General features: G+C 36.2%; 2 protein-coding genes and 1 long non-coding RNA gene across 5 annotated transcripts; 1 reads left to right on the top strand and 2 right to left on the bottom strand.

Moving 5' to 3' along the window:
- Window positions 1-728: 728 nt before the first annotated feature.
- On the bottom strand, window positions 729-6,316 carry LOC112726391 (putative disease resistance RPP13-like protein 1). 3 transcript variants are annotated; one of them, XM_072208525.1, is made up of 3 exons: window positions 5,692-6,316; window positions 1,494-5,370; window positions 729-1,051 (listed from the first exon to the last, which is right to left on the bottom strand). In XM_072208525.1, the coding sequence occupies exon 2, from the start codon at window positions 5,130-5,132 to the stop codon at window positions 2,907-2,909; it is 2,226 nt and encodes a 741-aa protein (XP_072064626.1). In that variant the 5' UTR covers window positions 5,133-5,370; window positions 5,692-6,316; the 3' UTR covers window positions 729-1,051; window positions 1,494-2,906. The 3 variants fall into 3 exon arrangements, with proteins under 3 accessions (XP_072064626.1, XP_072064628.1, XP_072064627.1); XM_072208527.1 differs by having other exon boundaries at window positions 1,494-5,070; window positions 5,692-6,283; XM_072208526.1 differs by having other exon boundaries at window positions 1,494-5,374; window positions 5,692-6,229.
- LOC112729507 (putative disease resistance protein At3g14460) lies at window positions 1,498-2,835 on the bottom strand. Its single transcript, XM_025779681.1, has one exon. The coding sequence runs from the start codon at window positions 2,833-2,835 to the stop codon at window positions 1,498-1,500; it is 1,338 nt and encodes a 445-aa protein (XP_025635466.1).
- LOC112726392 (uncharacterized) lies at window positions 5,869-8,113 on the top strand. Its single transcript, XR_011868189.1, has 5 exons — window positions 5,869-6,065; window positions 6,879-6,992; window positions 7,216-7,243; window positions 7,331-7,432; window positions 7,773-8,113. It is a non-coding gene; the product is annotated as an uncharacterized lncRNA (long non-coding RNA).
- Window positions 8,114-19,871: the final 11,758 nt, after the last annotated feature.

Genomic DNA, 19,871 nt, shown 5'->3' with positions numbered 1-19,871 from the left:
TTACTCAAATTCATTTGAGAATTTAGCTAAAGTGTTACTTTGGTGTTTCTTGACGAAGAAGAAACGATAGTCCGAACTTGTGATGTGTGACGAGCCTGAAACAGTTCCACCTGCTGTAGAAAAGCAATGTAGTGTTGCTGCGAAAGACAATCAATTGGGCCTGAGGAGGTTCAATCTTCTGAGGAATCATCAGATGGTTGGGTGAAGGTTGAGTTCTCGAAAGAAGAGGAACTCAAAAAGATTTCAATATACATAATACACTCACTTTACATGGCAATAACCTCTTTAATTAAGTCCAAAAGATCAAATATTCTATCACAATACTTCTTGAATAATTTGAATTCCACCGCAGCTTAATATATGTACAGAACATTTACTCTTGGTATTAGAATAGCTTATTATAGGCATCTAATAATATTATTAACTTTATCCAATGATTCAATCTATGGCTAAAAATGATTACACAGCAATAACTTGTTCCTTCTATTTTGAAAGCTTATACACCTCGTGCATGCTGATTCCTTTTACTGTCCTACAAGCACTGGCGGAGCCACGTTATAAGCAAGGGGGGCAATGGCCCCCTCTAAATTAATAAGGTGTACGTATAAGTCTCTAATGTTTTAGTTTAGTCTCTTTTTAATTTTTAATTTTTCTTTCTTCTTAACTTATATTTTTCATGTTGGCCCCTCCAAAAAATATTTCTAGCTCTGCTCCTGCCTACAAGAATCTTGCAACACAACAACTCTGTGAATTCTTTCCACAAATTAAACTATCATTTAGTTTTTCTCTGTGGAAAATAGCAAAAATAAAATTATAGCAAGGAATAAAAAATATACCTACAACAACAAAAGCTTTTCAATCATAAGTGCCACTATTCTAACTTTCTCCATCATGTCCTTGCTTTTCAATAACATTAAGCCAAAATCAGAAAACACAGTATCTGGTTCCCAACACCTTAATCCAGCTTAATTACCACCTCAAATGATCTTAGAATTAAATGAAGATATATAGCCAATGTATAGGATTACATCTTGATATGTACACAAGCCACCTGCAGAAGATAGTAATAAAAACATTAAAAAAGTAAATTTAATTCATCCATTTGTTTAGTACATCTAAAAAAAAACTCAAATGTTGGATACATGAAAAAAGGATATTCTATTCCCAGTGTTTCAATTTTTGTTTGATGGTAATTGTTATCATCCTTTTTAAATATGATTTTCTTTTGAAACATACGAGTTAAGAAGTATTATACATATAGCAAAAGACTGTTTCAGAGAGTAAAAAAGGATATTTCTTTAACTAAAACTGCAAACTGAGAGCTTTCCCGATAAGTGAAAGAAAAGAATGCAAATTTTGCAGTTGGCATATGAGTTCAAGTGGTTAATGTTGTTTAAAGAAAGAGAAAAAAAATTGACTTGAAGGAAAAGGAAACTTATGCATGTGTGAATTTAATTGTGGTAGCATGAGAAACATGAAGGTTAGAGAATTACCTGCTCAGAAAACTTGTCTGCGATTGACTTGAATGGTGGGGATGTGGGAAATTTTGGACCAAATTTGTTGATGCTTGTTCTCGCAGTGTTCGCCCAGCAAACCACAGAAATCAAGTTGAAGTATTAAGAGAGAGGGAGGCAGCTTTTCTGCTTCCATATTCTTCAGCTTCTCACAGTCTTCAACTATTAACTGTTGGAGGGAGGTGAGGCGAAGAAGCTGGTTGCACTCCAATGTCTCCAGATTATGAAAGTCTTGGATATGTAGAGTGGTGAGGGAGGGAAGGCGAGGCAGCGAACCCACCTCTGGGTATGACTTTATGCTCTCACACCCAAGACCAGAAATGGTGAGATGAGTGAGGTTGTCCAAGTTGCCCAACCATGATAGACCCCTCACGTGTTCCTCGCAATCTCCTACACTAAGCTCTTTCAGGTTAGCCGGCAAACCACCCTCTGGCAACCTACAAATGTTTGGGCAACCTTGTATGTCCAGAGAGTGTAAATTTGGGAGAAGACTATTCATGTCAGATGGCAATGACACAAATTTGGAGCATTGACTGATGGTGAGACGTTGAAGAGCAGCGTGTGGTGGCTCTGACTTTGAAACTGATTCCAGATTTGAACACCATTCTATCTCCAGATTCTCGAGATTGGGAAAGGCATCCAACGACAATGAAGTCAGTGAAGCACAGCTTTGATATATTTGTAGATCTACCAGATCATACTTGTGTTGTGGCTGGAGTAATTCAATTTGGCGGCAATTAAAGATTGTGAGCTTTTGCAAAGATTTGGGTAAACAATTGCCCCCCAAGGATACAACAGATGAACACCATGAGATGAGTATTTCTTGGAGGGAAGTTAGATGGTGGATGATCCTTGCCTTAAATGCACACTCCGCCACAGATTCAAATCCACTAATTGTTAAACTATCCCCATCAAGTCTCATCTCTTTACTCCATCCTTCATCAAGTTCTTGTATTTTCAGTTGGCGCACTTTGGAAACATCCGATGAGGAAGAAACAATTCTCATTAATACCTGATTAACCATATCTCCCTTTAACATTGGACAATCTCTTATTTCAAGCCTCTTAAGCTGAGGAAAGGCTTCCGAGCCAGGTAACTGCCACTTCTCCCAACTTGGCATATTATAAAATATCAATTCCTCCAGTGAGGAAAACAGTGCAATAGGCAAAGAATGTTGATGGCCTTCATTCTTGTAAAACTCCTTGCCAATGCTCTTCAGCTCATCAAACCTTTCAATGCGGAGGGACTTTAGAGATGCCAGCTGTCCAAGTGAAGGCAGCATGTAGCAATTCTTGCAAAACTTGAGAGATACACTTGTCATGTTTTGGTACAAGGAATGCCCAATCCAATCTGGAAATTTTTTACCTTTGTATCCATCAACGGTCAACTTTTTCAAGCCAGTGTGTGGTTGCAAGCGCCCCCAAGTATATCTTGTTCATCAGTATGTGTGTTTGAGACCATATCATCACCTGAAGACAGAGACCATTTCAACAATAAGTCGTCAATGTGCTTCTTATCTATTATCCTTGCACTCCTTGCCTCATTTGCATCAACCACCTTCTCCAATTTCTGAATCTCAAGTGATCCATGAAGATTTAAAAGCCCTCCTAACTCTTGGATTCCATTGTCTTCTTGTTTTCCCACCACAAAGTTGCTTAAAATGTGCAACTGTTTTAATTTGCCCATTCCTTTTGGCATTTTTTCCAGAGGCGTACGCCTTATATTAAGATGCCGCAAATTCACAAGATTATACATGCCATTGGGCAGCATAGTCAGCTTTGAACAGCCTTCTAACTTCAAAGTTTGTAGATTGCACAAGTTGCATAATGACTCAGGCAATATCTTAACATCACTCCAAGATAGATCCAAATAACGCAATTGGATCAATTTTTTAGCTATTGAATATTGAAATATATCGAGTGTATCAAAGGACAAAACTCTCAAATATTTATTCTTTGACAATATGTCACATTGTAATGTTGTGCGTGGTTTCCAGAAAGGAGATCCATTATTGATATACAATAATGTCCTCAAAGATTTGTTTTTACTAGAGGAGCATGTTTTCACAGGAATCGAATGATTGTATGACAAATGCCGAGTTAGAATACTCATCTCTTCTTTTTCACCAAATCTACAACAAAGATCTCCAGCAAGAAAAGTTGCCAAGTCATGCATGAGATCATGCATCACAAAATACTTCTGAATATAGTTCTGGACCTGCTTGAAAAATAGTCTTGAAGCCAATTCATCAAAACACTCGCAACCAACTTCTTCTAAAGTCTCTCCCCTCTTTGGAGGCCGCAAAAGATCTTCAGCCATCCATAGCAGGATTAATTCATCCTTATCGAATTGATAATCTTTGGGATACAATGAACAATAAACAAAGCAACCTTTTAAATGAGTAGGCAGATGATGGTAACTCAATAACAATGCAGGAACAATCTTGCAATTTGCCACAGAAAATTCCCAAATGTCACTCGATAGTATTTTATTCCATTCTTCAACACGATGCTCTGAGCGCAACAAGCGTCCAAGTGTTTCTGCAGCTAATGGCAAGCCATCACACCTTTCGACAATCTTTCTACCTATTCCTTCCAGTTCTGAGCTCCCATTTGATTCAGGAAAGGATGCATTCTCCGCAAAAATAGACCAACAATAATCATCTGACAGTTGATTGAGGGTGTAAGAGTTATAGTGTTGGACTATTCGACCAACATTTACCTTGCGGCTAGTTAGGAGAATAGTGCTTCCCTTTGTCCCATGTTGAAAAGGGGTGATAAAACTATTCCACTTATCAGCATCTTCACTCCAAACATCGTCCAAAACAATGAAGAACTTCTTTTCTGACAGTTTTTTCTTCAAATCTTGTTGAAGTAAATCAAAGCTGTCAAGACTACAAACACCCGAAGAGATCCCCTTTATAACATTCTTAGTAGTCTCAACAACATCAAAATTTTCAGAAACACAAATCCATGCTTTCAGATCAACCCCGTCCATCAAATCCTTATTGTTGTAGAGCCATTGCGCTAAAGTAGTTTTACCAACACCGCCCATACCAAGAATAGAGATGACGGACAAGTTATGATGATTGTTGTCATTGAGCATCTTGATTAGTGCCTGTTGGTCACCATCCCTGCCGAACACATTCCCCTTCACAAGAGAAGTGGATGGAGGTCTCCACGAGGAGCTTCCTGTTGGAATCTCTTTGAGACCAAGGGTATCTTTGCGAGTCTCAAGATCTGCTATTCTTTCAACCACCTCTTCTATCTTGGTTACCATCTCCCTACTAGATAGATCAAGGAAGTGAGGAAGACGAATGCGTACCTTGTTGTGAATTTGAGCTTTGATGAAGACACGGTCCAGCAAGTCATCAGCATTGTAGAGAGCATCTTTGAGACCATCAAGCCACTCCCTGACGAGTTCGTTTCCAAACTGCTTCTGCTCAGCATCAGCAGCCAGAGCTTTGGCAGCCAAGATAGCAGTCTTCAGCCTGTCAACCAACTTCCGATCCAGCTTCTTGCCCACCACCAAGTTGACAAACTCAGATGAAATGAGCCTGTCAAGAACAACGTTGGCCAAGCCATTAACTAAAGCTCCAATCACAAGTGCTTCAGCCATGATATGATACGGATCACAACAACAGCGAACTAATCAGTGAGAGATTGTAATCTTCAGAATTTAACAAAGAGAGAGCAATGTTTCAATAATGATTGCAAGGTAAGGTATTCACTATGCAGCCTTGAAGGCATACAGCGAGATATCACCAGAGTTGGTTCATTCAGCAAAGAGACGTTGGCATCACGTGGTATCGACCTCCGAGGTAAGATAAAATAATTCCCAGCAGTGGAGTGCATAGCTGGCTTTGCACGTTGGGTGAGGAAAAAAAAGTTGGACGGTTAAGAATGACAACCATTATTGTTAATATAGCTTATTTCGATCCCTCTGTATATTTTTAAATACGACATTTCTGTAATTAAATTTAGAATATTGGGTTTGGAGAAATAATATTTTTTTTATTTTATTTTAGAAAAAAATCCTAAAAGTAGAACTTTATTTTAATACATATGAATATGAATATACTTTTCTGACTTAAGACATTTTTCAAGAGTGTTTCCTATGGTAAGTATGCGCTTAATGAAAATTTTTCAAGGCCAAGTTTTCCAGTTACTGAACTTACCCGCCATTCGAATTCAGAAGTTTACTTCTTCACCTCCCTTCGTCTCTCGCCGTCGCTGCCGCTCACCATCGCCGTCTCGTGCGCTCACCACCGTCGTCACGTGAGCTCGCCGTCGCAGCTCACAATCGTCGTCTCGCGCGCTCACCGTCGCTGCTCCCAATCGTCGCAAGCCTCCTTGGCTCATCATCATAGCTCACATCGTCGTCTCGTCGCTCACCATCGTGCACTCACTAGATAATCATTCTCTGATTCACTCTCTATCTTCTCTTTCTTGCTCATTACCTCACTTCTTCTGTCGTTTCAGTGTCGAAGAAGGTGCGTGTGGCTATGATGATGATGATGATGAACAACAATGGCCAAACGAGGCAGAAATGGTATGTTTCGTTTTTCCTAAACTTGGTTCTGTGAATTGGGGAGGTTCTGAGATTATAGGGTTTTTAAGTTTGGGGGCTTAGCTTCTGAATGTGTATTGTTTCTGGTTGTTGGGGTTCTAGGTTCTGATTGATAGAGAATGTATGTTTCTGATTGTTAAGGTTCTAGGTTCTGATTGTTAGAGAAGGTATATTTAACTTCATTTTATATATAATTAAGTGCTGGATTTGAGATTTTTGTGGTATAAATAACTGAATGCCCTGGTTTAGAGGGTCAAACTTGTAAGGAATTGTATATTTCAGTGGAGGTGGAATAATTGAGGAAAAACATATATATATAAAAGTAAAAGTAATTTTTGAGTGAGCTTTTAAAAAAAGATCTTTTTTTGAGTTATCTTTTTTTAAAAGATTTTATAGAGAGGTAAAAGTAATTTTATGTTTGGATATCTCATGTAAAAAGGTCTTTTTATCAATCAATTATGTTTGGGTATAACAATATAAAAGTACTTTTTGTTTATTTATTACATGAAAAACATCTTTTTTTTAAAGAAAAAAGATCTTTTAAAAAAAGATGTAAATTACAGCTTCTCAAAAAAGATCTTTTTTTGATTTTACTAGTGCTTTTACTTTTACTACTAGAAATTTGCCAAACACGTTAAAAAATAAAAAAAGATCTTTTTTTAACAAAATAATGGCGCCCAAACATGCACATAATGAGAATATAGAATGAAAAGTGAAAAGTGCCTTTTTGATTAAACATTCAGTCCGATTCAATACTCTTTCAAATGTCGTGATTCATTCTTGTGCAACCTGCAGGTAGCTGAAGTGAGACAGAGAGTTTCTAACATGGCAGGGGTTACGAACGAGGAAGTTCGAATTGTGGCATCTTCCTATCGAATTTGTCCTTTAGGGGCTCATATTGGTCAGCAGGTACTTAAGTATATGTCTTTCTATTATGACAGTACAATTTTAACTCAATGATTGATCTTGAACACAAGTTTTATCAGAAACGTGATTAAGCAACCAGAGCTGTTTACTTATTCTATTTCCTGGCAGCTTTCTCATGTAATTTCCCCTGAAATTCGAATGAGTTCTATTCCACTGTTTGATAAATGGTCCTTGGGATTTTATCTTGTATGTGTTACTTTTTCAGGAGATTTTGAAGAGCAAGTTCGGTGCAGGTTCATCAGTGATCATGAAGTCTTGTTGTTTTCTCTTAAGTATTTTGTTGAAGTTTTCACCCCATCACTTGTAAATTATCCTGTCAGCTGCATTCACTCGGATGTGTGCCACTTCTGTGGAAACAATTAGTCTTACAACTTGGGCCTAGTGTCAATTGTGATACTAACTAGCTCGTTGGCATTTCAACTGTCAGTTATGATCTTGTGTTATTCTCATTTTCATTGTTGTATCTTTTCTTACCTTCTCTTCCACTTTATATTAAAAACCTTGTTTGGCTAGGGATTTCTATGTATATCCTTGCTGCCTACTCCAATTATGCATTTTTTTATTAATAATATGCTGAGTTACTTATTCAAAAGTGGGGAAAAAATAATTTTCTGCAGACTGAACAGAAGTAATGATGCTTGGTATCAATGGACCTTGGATCACCAAATCATAATTTTCTTGCATGAGTTATTATTTTTTTTTCTTTAGTCATAAACTTTGATATTTGAACTTTTATGAACTTGTTATGTATTATTTTTTCAGAAATGCCTTCCTCGATGCTGATTAGTCACTGATTGAGAAGATTAGAAGAAATACATTTGTGTCTGGAAGTCAAGGCACTGCAATCATTGCACCAAAACTAATTCGCGCGACTCCTGACCTTGTTACCGAATTGGAGGATTTGTCTCAGCCATGGACTCGGTCCCTCAACTGATCAAATGGCTATTTGCTCGCAAAACCTCTGTTAAATTGTCTTTATAAAGTTCTAGTCCAAACACAGTAGGAGGGGGGAGGAGAGTTAGCGAGAAGAGTTTGTTTGTAACCCGCATTCTGTATTATTCATTTATTTTTATTTTATAATATTTGATTAATTTAATTAAAAATACAGAATTATATATATGAAATTAAAAAAGCGTAGCTTCTGAGAATTGGCAATGTCTGAGTAGGCATTTTCCACTAAAGCGTCTCCAAAACAAAAAACATAGTAACAAATCCTAATTGAATATAAAAACGTGCATAAAAATTAAATTATTTTAAGATTTATTTATTTTCTCACTTTTTTTACTTATTTAAACTTAACAAAATTAGTTAATAATGTGATTTCTCTAATAAAATCTAGACTTTAAATTTTCGTTTTACATTGAAAAATATATCTTTCAAAAAATAAATTTAAATCAATTTTTGATTAGAAGGCAGTCAGTCACGGAAGAGCTTGTTTCATAATCACATCAAGAACTAAAACATAACTACCAAAGACAACAAATCTCACATTATCATTCTTTAAAGGTTTAATTACTCTGTTGGTCCCTATAGTTTCATAAAATTTTCAATTAGGTCCCTATACTTTTTTTCTTTTTAATTGGGTCTCTACACTAATTTTTTTTTTCAATTAAGTCCCTCTTAGTAGTAATTGGCTTAATTTTATAGGGATCCAATTAAAAAAAAAAAGAATTGGTATAGGGACCTAAATAAAAGGAAAAAAAAGTGTAAGGACCCAATTAAAAAAAAATTTGGTGCAAGGACTCAATTAAAAAGAAAAAAAGTATAGGGACCTAATTGAAAATTTCGCGAAACTATAGGGACCAACAGAATAATTAAACCTTCTTTAAATTCATAGCTGTCAAGAACGGAAGGCTTCATCAAGCCATTTCTCGCCTCAACCTAAGTCCCTGCCTCTGCCTATAAGCCTTCTTTGCTTTCAACTCATACGCTTCTTCCACTGGCTTTCGTCTCTTTCGGATTCGAAAAGTTGCTGCCATTAACTTCACTTCATCAAGCCAGGAAAGAAGCTCGACATCCTATTAGAAGAGTTTCTTTATTTAGTTAAAATTTTCCAAATTTACATTATACAAAAATTAAAAGATTTTAAAATAAAATTTTGAAGATGAAATCTTTCTGGATTTTATCCATAATTTAATGTAATCTAAACCACTTTAATTTAAAAAGTGAAGCTTATATTAAATGTGAAGAGAAAAAATCTTCGAACGAAATGTAATCTTTGTGGAAGTTCCCTTAATTTAATTTAATCTAAACAACTCTAATCTAAAGTGAGGTTTCTATAAATGTGTTATTAGGATTACACCAAACACAAAATTAAACCAAGAAACTAAGAAGAAGAAGAACCAAGAAACTGACCTACAGAACGCAGAATGATTGCAAAGGAAATAGATGACGCAGCAATGACTGAAGAAGAGCTAGATGCTCTTTTAATGATGGATACCAAGGAGATGATGGAAGATCTGTTTGACTTGGACGATAATCAACCACTGCATTCTTGGGATGACACTCTTTCAAAGATGGATATAGAGGATAACCCAGAAAAGATGAAAGAGGAACTGGACACCTTTTTCATGATGGATACGAAAGAGAATTGGGAAGAGACGGAAGCTACCAAGCATTCTCAGCCTCAGCCTCAGCTCCAGCCGCATACAACGAACATGGAAGAGCAATGTGCTATTGACGTCCATGTTAATCAACCACCTCAGCTAGAATCTCCGCCTCAGCCTTGCTCCCAGCCTCTGCCTCTGCCTCAGCAAGAATCTCCGCTTCAGTCTCAGCATCAATCCAAGTTGCAGACGGATATAAGCAAGATGATGGATCAATTTTTCAATAACACTTGGGGTTATCAACCACCGTTAGAGATGATTGCCGCAGTGGGTGGTCATCAACCACTTCAATCTCAACCGCAACCTCAGGACTGGACTTGGGAGGAGAACAAAGCCTTTGAGTCAGTTATCTCCAATTGTTTCTAGGATACTATACACAATCGCTGGGAAACTGTGGCCGCTCGCCTCCTTGGAAAGACTCCGGCACAGCTGCAAGAACGATTCATAAAACTGATGACCGACGTTAATGCCATAAAAAACGGTTATCCCGAGAACATGATGATACCTAGCTGTGCCTGCTACCCATTGGAACACAGCCCTCTCTCCATTCCCATCGTCAATGCAACACCACCACTTCCACCGCCTCATTGGACTCATCATCATCTTCACAGGTGGCTACTCTAAATATTTTCATTCTCTTTTTATTTCTTTATTTATTTTTTGCCCAAATAGATATATGGATACTCTGTTTCTCTGTTATGTAAATACATCTTGGTAATATTATCATGGTAGGATGGAGGCAATGGCGGCCACAACAGACATGGCAGTGCCAATGCAAATTACCTTACCGTTATCAGCCATATCAGGGGCAACAAGAGAACAAAACCGACATGGCAACAGTAACATAATCCAACACCAACCTTTACCTATGGCTTCTAGTGACAACAATAAATGGCAACAAATAGTTCATTGGACTTTACAAGAGCACAAGTACGTATTAATTATATGTTTGTCGTTTAAAGGTCAGACAGAAAGAACTTTCCTATAAAATCTGCTAATCATTCATTATATCAAACTATCTCTTTCACAGGTTGTTTCTCCAAGGCTACGAAGAATTAGGAAAACAATGGTCAAGAATTTCAAGTGAATATGTTAAAACAAGAACTTACGCACAAGTTATTAGTCACTCTCAAAATTTTTTTGAACGCCAGGAGAAAAGAGCTAGAGGAGAAAATCTAAGAAGAAAGAGTATACATGACATAATTGATTATCGTACGTGGTTTTTTTACTATTCTAAAAATTATTTAATTTGTTACTCTAAATTCTTTGAATTATTTAATCATGGTAGTTATTCTATTTTAATTAATGTTTTATGTAAGAACTATAACATAATATGTGTGTTTTATTGGACCAAAGAGAATTTACGAAAAGTGGAGGAGACTATTCAAGCAAGAAAAATATATAAATGATGGACTGAATATTTGTTTTAGTAGTATATTTAGTTTGGTTTAATTATTACCTTAGTTTTTTTTTTTTTCTAAAATGTGAATGTATGCTAATTTGACATGATTAGAGGGTAGCATATGGCTTAGTTTGATCAATGGTGTAGGAATATAGGTATGTATAGAACAATAGTGTAAGTATTGAAATATTTGATCCCCTAGCTCTCTCGCTCTGATGGCAATGCCGAAGGAGTGGTGGGCTAGGCAAAGCCATCGAGACTTTAGGTAGGAACAAGGTATCTTTTTAAATAATTATTAGTTTAAAATATATTAATTTAAGTGAGAATTCTTTGAAAGTTTTTTTATAATAGAATATAGAATATTTATATATAATTTTTTTCAAAATTACTATATACATATTAAAAATTAGTCACTAAATTAATCATCATATATTATATATAAATACATATATTGTCTAATTTAATTTTGCTTCTTAAAACATATTAATTATATACTGTTAAATACTAACTAATAAAGTCAGAACGATAACATTCATAATAGTTACAAGTTACAGGAGATGGTTATTCACTATGATTTGACATTTCTCTTAAATTCTATTCAAATTGATAATGTAAAAATATTAATTCAAAGTAGAATAAGTGTAACTCTGGCAACCATTTTTTCCTTAAGTTCAGAATAACGCACTTGCTTGTGATATACAATTATCACTATTATAACCAAGTAACTTTCATCCAAACCACAATTTTAGAATTCAAACTAAGATTCAAAATGCTATCAATACTAATTAAGATGACATTTCAAAGCCTTTTCCATAATTGAATCAATGTTCTTGTATAGATGGACAAGCAAGTTCATTGAACTATCTCCAAGACCTAGCTCAACTCAGATCAAATAATTAAAGGCTGAGTGTAGGGGTGTCCGCGGATCGGATCGGATCGGATATGGCCGAAAATTCGATCCGATCCGCACAATTTTCATCGGATCGAATCGGATATGATATCCGCACTTTTTAGTGCCGGATCCGATCCGATATCAGATATCGGATATATCCGCATAATTAAACCTTCTCTTTTTAATCATATTTCTATGTAAAAGAATTCGATAAAAATATTTCTTTCATACTTTTAAACTTATTTATTCCTAAAATATTTTTAATCAAACTCTCTCTGAATAACAAAAATAAAATAATACAATATATGAATAATAATTACTAACTAAAACATACAAACAAGTAAATATAATACCAAATATATATATATTTATTTATTTATTAATTATTATAGTGCGGATCTGCAGATCGGATACGCGGATGTATAGCAGATATCCGCGATCCGATCCGCAAAGGGTGCGGATCGGATCGTATCCGCAATTTTTGGATCGGATGTGGATATTTACCGCGGATTTGCAGATACGATCCGATCCATGAACACCCCTAGCTGAGTGAGTAGCTTTACTTTGGTTCAGAATCTTAATGGTGCTAAACCATAAATGAATCAAAATTGTAATATATATATATATATATATATATATATGTTTCCAATGATAACTAGTTAAATAATTAAAATTACACTAATTAATTTACATGGATTAGCTCCCACAATTAGAGGAACAGGTACAACTTGGGAAAAGAGCACAAGAAGGTAAAAATAATGCAAAATAATAACAATACAACAAAAAATACAAATTAGGAGAAAAACCACCCAGAAATTTTTGGTGATTGTGCGCACGAACTTTCATTTCACATGCTGCTACGGAAACAAACATCCTCCGTAAAACGGAAGCATGACTTATCTACCAAAACAATGTAATAGGAGCCTCTTGAAACTTGTTGTAAAACCAGATAGATAGAGTCACACAGTAACACTGCCACATTTATGTAGCTTAATGTAGAATAAACCGAAGAAAAATGTCATTGGAGTATGGGGGCTGTGTCTAACTCAATGGCAGCATTAGGTGATTCTAATTTGCAGTTCAATCACTTAATAATCCAGTATCACGTGAAATGATCTTGCCGTACAACCGTAATTAAGTTAAGGATTTTCATGGTGTGTCTCAAAATCATGTTGGTAACCGCAGGGGTAGGAAACCAAATGGTTTGGGAAAACATGCTGTCAAGGATTCCAATGTCGATGGCAATGCCAATGTTGTGGAGGTTTCTAGGGCACAAAACAATGATGGTAAATATAGCGGTAAGCGCAGGGATAGGAAACCAAAAGAATTGAGAAATGATGCAGTTAAGGACTCTAATGGCAGCTGCAATGGCGGGGCTTCAGAGGCAAAGGAGAATGATGGTGAGACACCACAAAAGAATGATCACATAGCAAAGGGTGATCACATTCACCCTCCATCTGGCATAGAAATAAAGGTAAAGGAGGAGATTGAAGAGGATGATGACGATGCACTCTGCAAAAGAAGGCGAAAGGTTCCAAGTGTATGTATCTATAATTTTATATATGAATTTACCCTTACCCTTTACTTTGCATTTGATATTATGCCTTTATGTGTTGCTTTGCAGTTGAATTTGGAACATTATTGGCATGATGATAAAGCCAATGCAACAAAATGCACAAAGTACGGAGAAAAACTCATGCAAGAGCTGGAGAAGCCTTACTGTGAGGAAGAGTATAAGAAGCTTTTTAAATATATGAAACATAGAAAGCTAGTCGAATACCATAAAGAGCATCGCAGCGGCCCTAGGACCTGTAAGAGAAGTTATCTTGGGAAATCTCTTCTTAATCATCCTGTTGGTAAGGCAAGTATCTTTGTATTTTTGTCCTTGAATAGTCGCCAAATGTAGCTCAAAGCTGTATACTTCAATTTGAATTAGAACTGATTCATTCACTACAATCAATTATTTTAATAGAACATGGAATCACTTAAAAGTGACAGAGAGTACTTATCTTACCAGAATGGTCCTTAAATACATGAAATGGAAAGATGCTTTTGTCTAGCTTCATTAGATGTTTCAGAAGACTAGCAACAATGAGTTATACTTATATGCTTATCTTGCAGATCTGAACAAAAAACTAAAATCAGTTAGTGGTGATAATTTTTTGTCGTTTTAACTCCAAGAGATGCAACAAATTAAAATTGCAACTTGAGGAGGAGGTTTTAAACTTTTGCACAGCCAAGGTAATAATAATAGTTAAAACATTTAATTGAAAGGATTATTAAATTCAAATGTGAAAGAAAAGAAAAAAGAGAAAGAAGGTGAAAGGGAAATGCTAGAGCTAACATTTTTAGTATAAAAAATATAAAAAGTTAGTGTTTGTTCAAATATAAGATTAAAAAGAATATATTAGTAAGCTAACATTTTTCATTTTAGATAGAAGTTAGAAAAACTTTCTATCTATTTCCATAGAGCCATGCATGCAATCATGGTGAAGCTTCAAATCTCAAACAACTTCAGCAGCTTCTGTTGTCTTAATTCCCAGCTCTTCTCCTTCTTCCAACACCATTGCTTCTCTAAGACATTTGGCTGTCATCTCTACTAAATGAACACAACAATAAACTACCGATGTACACATTTGATGTAGGAAAATAATATTGTATCACACAATATCATACCTCCTAATCATGTGTATTTTGAGCAACTAAATTGGTTGTGTATGAATTAAACAGTGCGCATTTGGAATACAAAATTAAGTGTATTTTTTAGAACCAAAACATGTATTCATTTATTTATGCATCATTTAATAGCTTAGCAACTTCTGGGAAAATATTTGATGATGAGGCATAGATAGCGTTTGAATGTTTCTTGGTGTTGATATGAAAAAGGAGACAACATACATGAATACCAGATTTTGCTAAGGATATTGAAAGTTGGAAAATGGTATTAAGTGGCCAAAGGCACACCATGGTTTCCATTAATTACTTCTTCTAAAGGTAGCGTTTGGTTGAGAGACAGAGACGAAAATACGAGACTGAGAGACAGAGACTAAGAAACAGGATTGAAATAAATCTCAGTATTTTGTTTGGTGCAAAATGGGAGACAGGAATTGAAATAAGAATGAAACTCTAATTTAATTTGCACAAAGGGTAAAATTAGAATTAATAAATTGAAATGAAAGTATTTTAGGTATAAAATGTTATTAAAGTTTCAGTCTCCATCTCTAAAAATTTCAGTCCCCTGTGTCCCTACTTTTTGGAGGTACTGAAATACTGAAATTTTAGAGACAGAGACAGAAACTTTAGTACCAGTCTCTGAACTAACAAACACGATACTGAGTCTCAGTCTCTCAGTCTCTGTCTCAGTACCTCAAAACAAACGCTACCTTTCAGTTTCTGGTAGCCTGGAAGATCCTCTGAGTTATGTTTTATGTGCTGCCGCAACTTTGCTTTAATTTATAATATACTATATTTAAGTGTGCGTCATGCACAAAAAAAATATTAGAATAAAAACGAGAGCACTTTTTTTATTAAAAAAAATAAAATGGTTTAATTTCAAGCGTATACTAGTCAATGCTGCATGCAGAAAAGACAGAGACATTGTTTTGTGATGAAGTGCATATAAATAAAGGTAATCATAAACTTGCATTCCACCTTAAGAATGATGGTACAATAAACATGTGCAAAATTGAACTACAAGCAAGATATCTTTGTTCTAACTAACTAACAAACTAACTGACATATTAAAGTTGATGGTTTCAGTGGCTAAGAGAAGGGGGGGTTGAATCTTAGCCCCTTTTTGTTTGTTAACACTTGATGGATTCAGAGGAGACTTTTTCGTTTTTAGCTCGTCCCTAGCCACGAGACATTTTCATTTTGTCTCGTCACTTGGCACGAGACATTTTTGGTTTTTGCTCCTGTGCAGTAGAAAACAGAAGTGGGGTAGGAGAGGAAGAAAATTACACCAAGATATATCCTGGTTCGGCTGCTAAGTACAGTGCAGCCTACATCCAGTCTCCATCACAACAATGATGGAATTTCACTATAATCAAACAGATTACAACTTGTAAAGTGCTAACCCAACTTACAAGGGGATTCCCACAGAATCATGAAACACAACATAGATGAACAAAGGAACTCTAAGACATCTATGGCTTTTTCTTTTAATTTTGCACTCTCTGCCTTTTTCCGCTCTATGGCTTTTTCATTACAAACCTCACTGTTTGCCTTTTACCATGAGACTCAAGACATGACAAAATTAAACAGAAAATTATAAAACAGAATACATTGAAGGAGAAGAGAAAACTGTTAGCTCAGGTAGCTCTGAGAACTCTGTGCCTTGCACTCTCAAATTTTCTCCTTGCTTCAAACAGTGGCTGTCCACCCTTAATATAGAAGAGGGGAGCCTCCACTTATTGAAGCCAAAACTGAACTAACTTCTTCTTCCTTCAGCAAAACCGGTTCGGCCACATAGAGAGAGAAGAGATAACCATGCATTAACCAACATGCAATTACCTCTAGTCCTTTCTTGATCATCACCCTTCATCAATCCGAGCTCTCCATCCTTGGCTTGCTCTCCAAGATGGAATTCTGGCCCTTGATGCTTCATGATGATGATGACTTCATCTGCTTCAATCTCTGCCTTCAACCATCACTTCGCCACTCTAGCTACTTCCTGTGGTGGTTGAGCAGAATCGAAGACAAGCCATGCTTCAAGAATCTCCTCCAGCTGGCCGAATCTTCTTCTTCCATTTTGAGCATGAAAGACTCAAGATAACCTCACCAAATCTAACCACATTTGGTGAATATCTTAGCCACAGCTCATTTTTATTTTAGTATGTTTTTTTGCCATCATTGTGATGGTCTTTAGGCTTGCTTTCTCTTCATCTCGGTAGCTTACTTTTGCTTCCATGGCTGCCAATATTTTCTGAGTAAAGACCGAAGAGAGAAAGAGTTGTGAGAGAGAAGAAAGAGAAAATATTCAATGGGTTTGAACAATAATCAATGAACAAAGAGAGAGAATGTAAAAGTTAATTCAAGTTTCCCACTTCCCTTTGTTGAGTAGCGTGTAGTGTCATAATAGCTATCAAATCAATCTTCTCTCTCTTTCTTATGTTTCCAATGTATTAATTAAATTTGAAATCCTTCAAAATAATGAAGTGGAATCCGTTGGAAGCATTTAGGCATTTCATTTGCTTCATGGATTCGAATAAGGCATGGAAACATTCATCAACATTGGGCTTGGTAGCGACAATATTTGATCTTGGCCCATTAATAACATTTGCTTTCCTGATAAAATTTGGAACATGCATAAAGCAAGTGGAAAGCATGTAACCCACTTGGGCTTAGAGCAGAAAATTATTTGGGCCCAAGTAACATTAAAACAGCCACATTTATTTTTGTTATTAAAACCAAGGCTGAGTGTAAATTGGGCTTAGCACAATACATTTGTTTTCGGCCCATGATTAAACCTGCAGCAAAATTATAATCATCAATGTATTGAATAAAAATTCAGATCAAATAATTTTGCAATTAATTAATTTTAATAATGTTTAGTCATCACACATATTAATTTAGAGTTTTCCAAACTCATCAATCTCCCCCTTGATGACAAACAATATTAAAATTGAAATGGAAAGAAATTTAAAATTGAGTAAGAGTACTCCCTTTAAATTTGTATTTCTCCCCCTTTCAAATTGTCACATTGCTCCCCCTTAATATATGCTGTTTTTACCAAGGGAAGCATTAACCTGTAACAATTTTAATCAAGCTTCAAATAACAATGTTATTTAGCATATTTATTACATGATGCTAAATGCTTGATTTATGAGCAGAGTTGGATGATAATCAAAACTCATTTGTTATCAATAATTTGATTTTCTGCTCAAACTTACACATATCAACAGAACACAAACCAGTGTTGTTCAGAAAATTTCCAAATATTTTCCAGTCCAGATATCAGAGCAATGTCATTCAAAATAAGGAAAATATTTTTGAAACACATAATAGCACATCAAAGCATGGCAGATGTTAGATAACACAGTTTAAAGGAACTGCCAAAAATAAATTTTCAAACCAACAAGTTTGTCAAATATGAACCATCAGCCAGGCATCACCATAAATCAAACACCAAATGCAGTTCATACATCAAGGATCATAATAGAACAAATGCATTCTTTGAACAAGGATAGTCATGAATTTTCAATTTGAAAATTTCAACCCTTGTCCCCTGTTTTTCCAGCCCCTGTTTTATTCCAATTTCAATTTTGGAATCTAAATTTCCTCCCCCTTTTGGCATCAAGGGGCATAAAAACCTGCAACAAGAGACATGAGCAATACATAATATTTATAACAAAGCAGTAATTGTTCAGAGTATCATACGGCAGGGAGTATCAAGTCATGCCTTTACAAAAAACAAAAGAAGGATTGAGCCTATTGTTGCCAATATCAAATAAAAGTAGAGGAATAGTCACTAATTATCAGAAACATTGAACTCAGAACCAGAATCATCTTCAGAATCTCCTGTTCCCATTTCATCATCAAAGGTTTGAATCATGAAACCGACCCTTTCATAGCACTTCGTCCAGGCTTTCTCATTTGCATATGCCAATTTTCGGGCAGCCTTGCTTGACTTTAGCATCAATTTGGACATATTGCGGAATTCACTGAGAGCCTCCCTGATGGATGCCGTGACCTTTGAGGGTTCAGGGTGGCTTTCCAAATCGCTTAGAGAAGGTTCGGAGGCAACAGACTGCTTGCTTTTCTTGTTCGAAACTCCTCCTCCTTTAATCTGTGACACTTTGTTCTCAACAGATTCATTAGACAAATCAACCTTAAAATATTCAAATATACATGTAAGAAACATGCCGTAAGGAAGATTAGCCTTTTTTGTGCTTCTTACTGCTTCCCACATATGACGTGTCATAATATAAGCAAATGAAATTGGAGTGGAAGTAATAAGAGCAAAGAGGATGATAGAGTCAGAAACTGTTACTCTATGATGAGAACCACTTTGAGGAGTGATGATATGAGTGATGATACGGTGTAACAGAGAGTTCTCTGGGCCGAGGGATTTGTGAGTTGGGATTAATCCATCAAGCCCGGACAGGTTGGCACAGATGTGTCGCATTACAGTTTGTTGAGTAACTCCCACTTGATCATCCCATTTATCAACCATATAAACCTTTGGTCCCTCATCTTCATACCCAAGGGCAGCACCAATGGTTTGAGGAGTGAGTGTTATGTAAACACGCTTGACATAAGAGTGGATTGACCCACCAATCAAGCGCATGTTTGCATAAAATTCCCGGACCAGCCCCGGGTATACCAATTTCTGAATGTGAGTCAGAGGAGTCCATTTCAGAGCATCAAACAGAGACGAAAAGTTCATTCCTTTGGTGGCAAGATTTGGAAGGTTCACCAAGTAAGAGGGGCAGAGATTGCGCTGCAGAAGAACATCTTTGTGAAATTCATAGAATGCACATGAGTGGAAGCGAGAAGGATCAAAATGTGAATGAGTTTTGTGGAATTTGTTTTTGAACTCTAGAGATTCCAGATTGGGGGGTTCGCTTGTGTCATGCAGAGCAAAGGTTTTCTGTTTCTTTTGGGAGCTTTTTGCATGAGGGGTAGTTCTTTTTGGTGGTGATGGAGGTGGAGTAGTATGTGATGTTTCTTCATCTTCTTCAACACTTGGTTGCTTGTTCTTCCCTGTCTTGCCTCTCCCTGAAGTTTTCTGAGCAATAACCTTTCGGCGCATGGTTTCGGTTTTCTTGGAGGGAGGTGACTGAGTAGAGGATGAGGTAGAATGGAGATGGATATGTGTATGGGTTGGAGGTGATGAGAAAGGTGGGTTTTTTGGAATGGGGGTTCGGCTACTTCGCCTAACAGCGGTTTTCTTTTTCATGGTGGATGAATGAGGGGTTGAATATGAAGGGGTGAGGGCCGAATGAGAGGAGGATGAAAGG

The sequence above is a fragment of the Arachis hypogaea genome, chromosome 12 (assembly GCF_003086295.3).
Source record: "Arachis hypogaea cultivar Tifrunner chromosome 12, arahy.Tifrunner.gnm2.J5K5, whole genome shotgun sequence".
Classification (NCBI taxonomy): Eukaryota; Viridiplantae; Streptophyta; class Magnoliopsida; order Fabales; family Fabaceae; genus Arachis; species Arachis hypogaea.
Note: the sequence above shows the minus strand (reverse complement) of the source record. Positions and strands in the feature narration are given on the sequence as shown.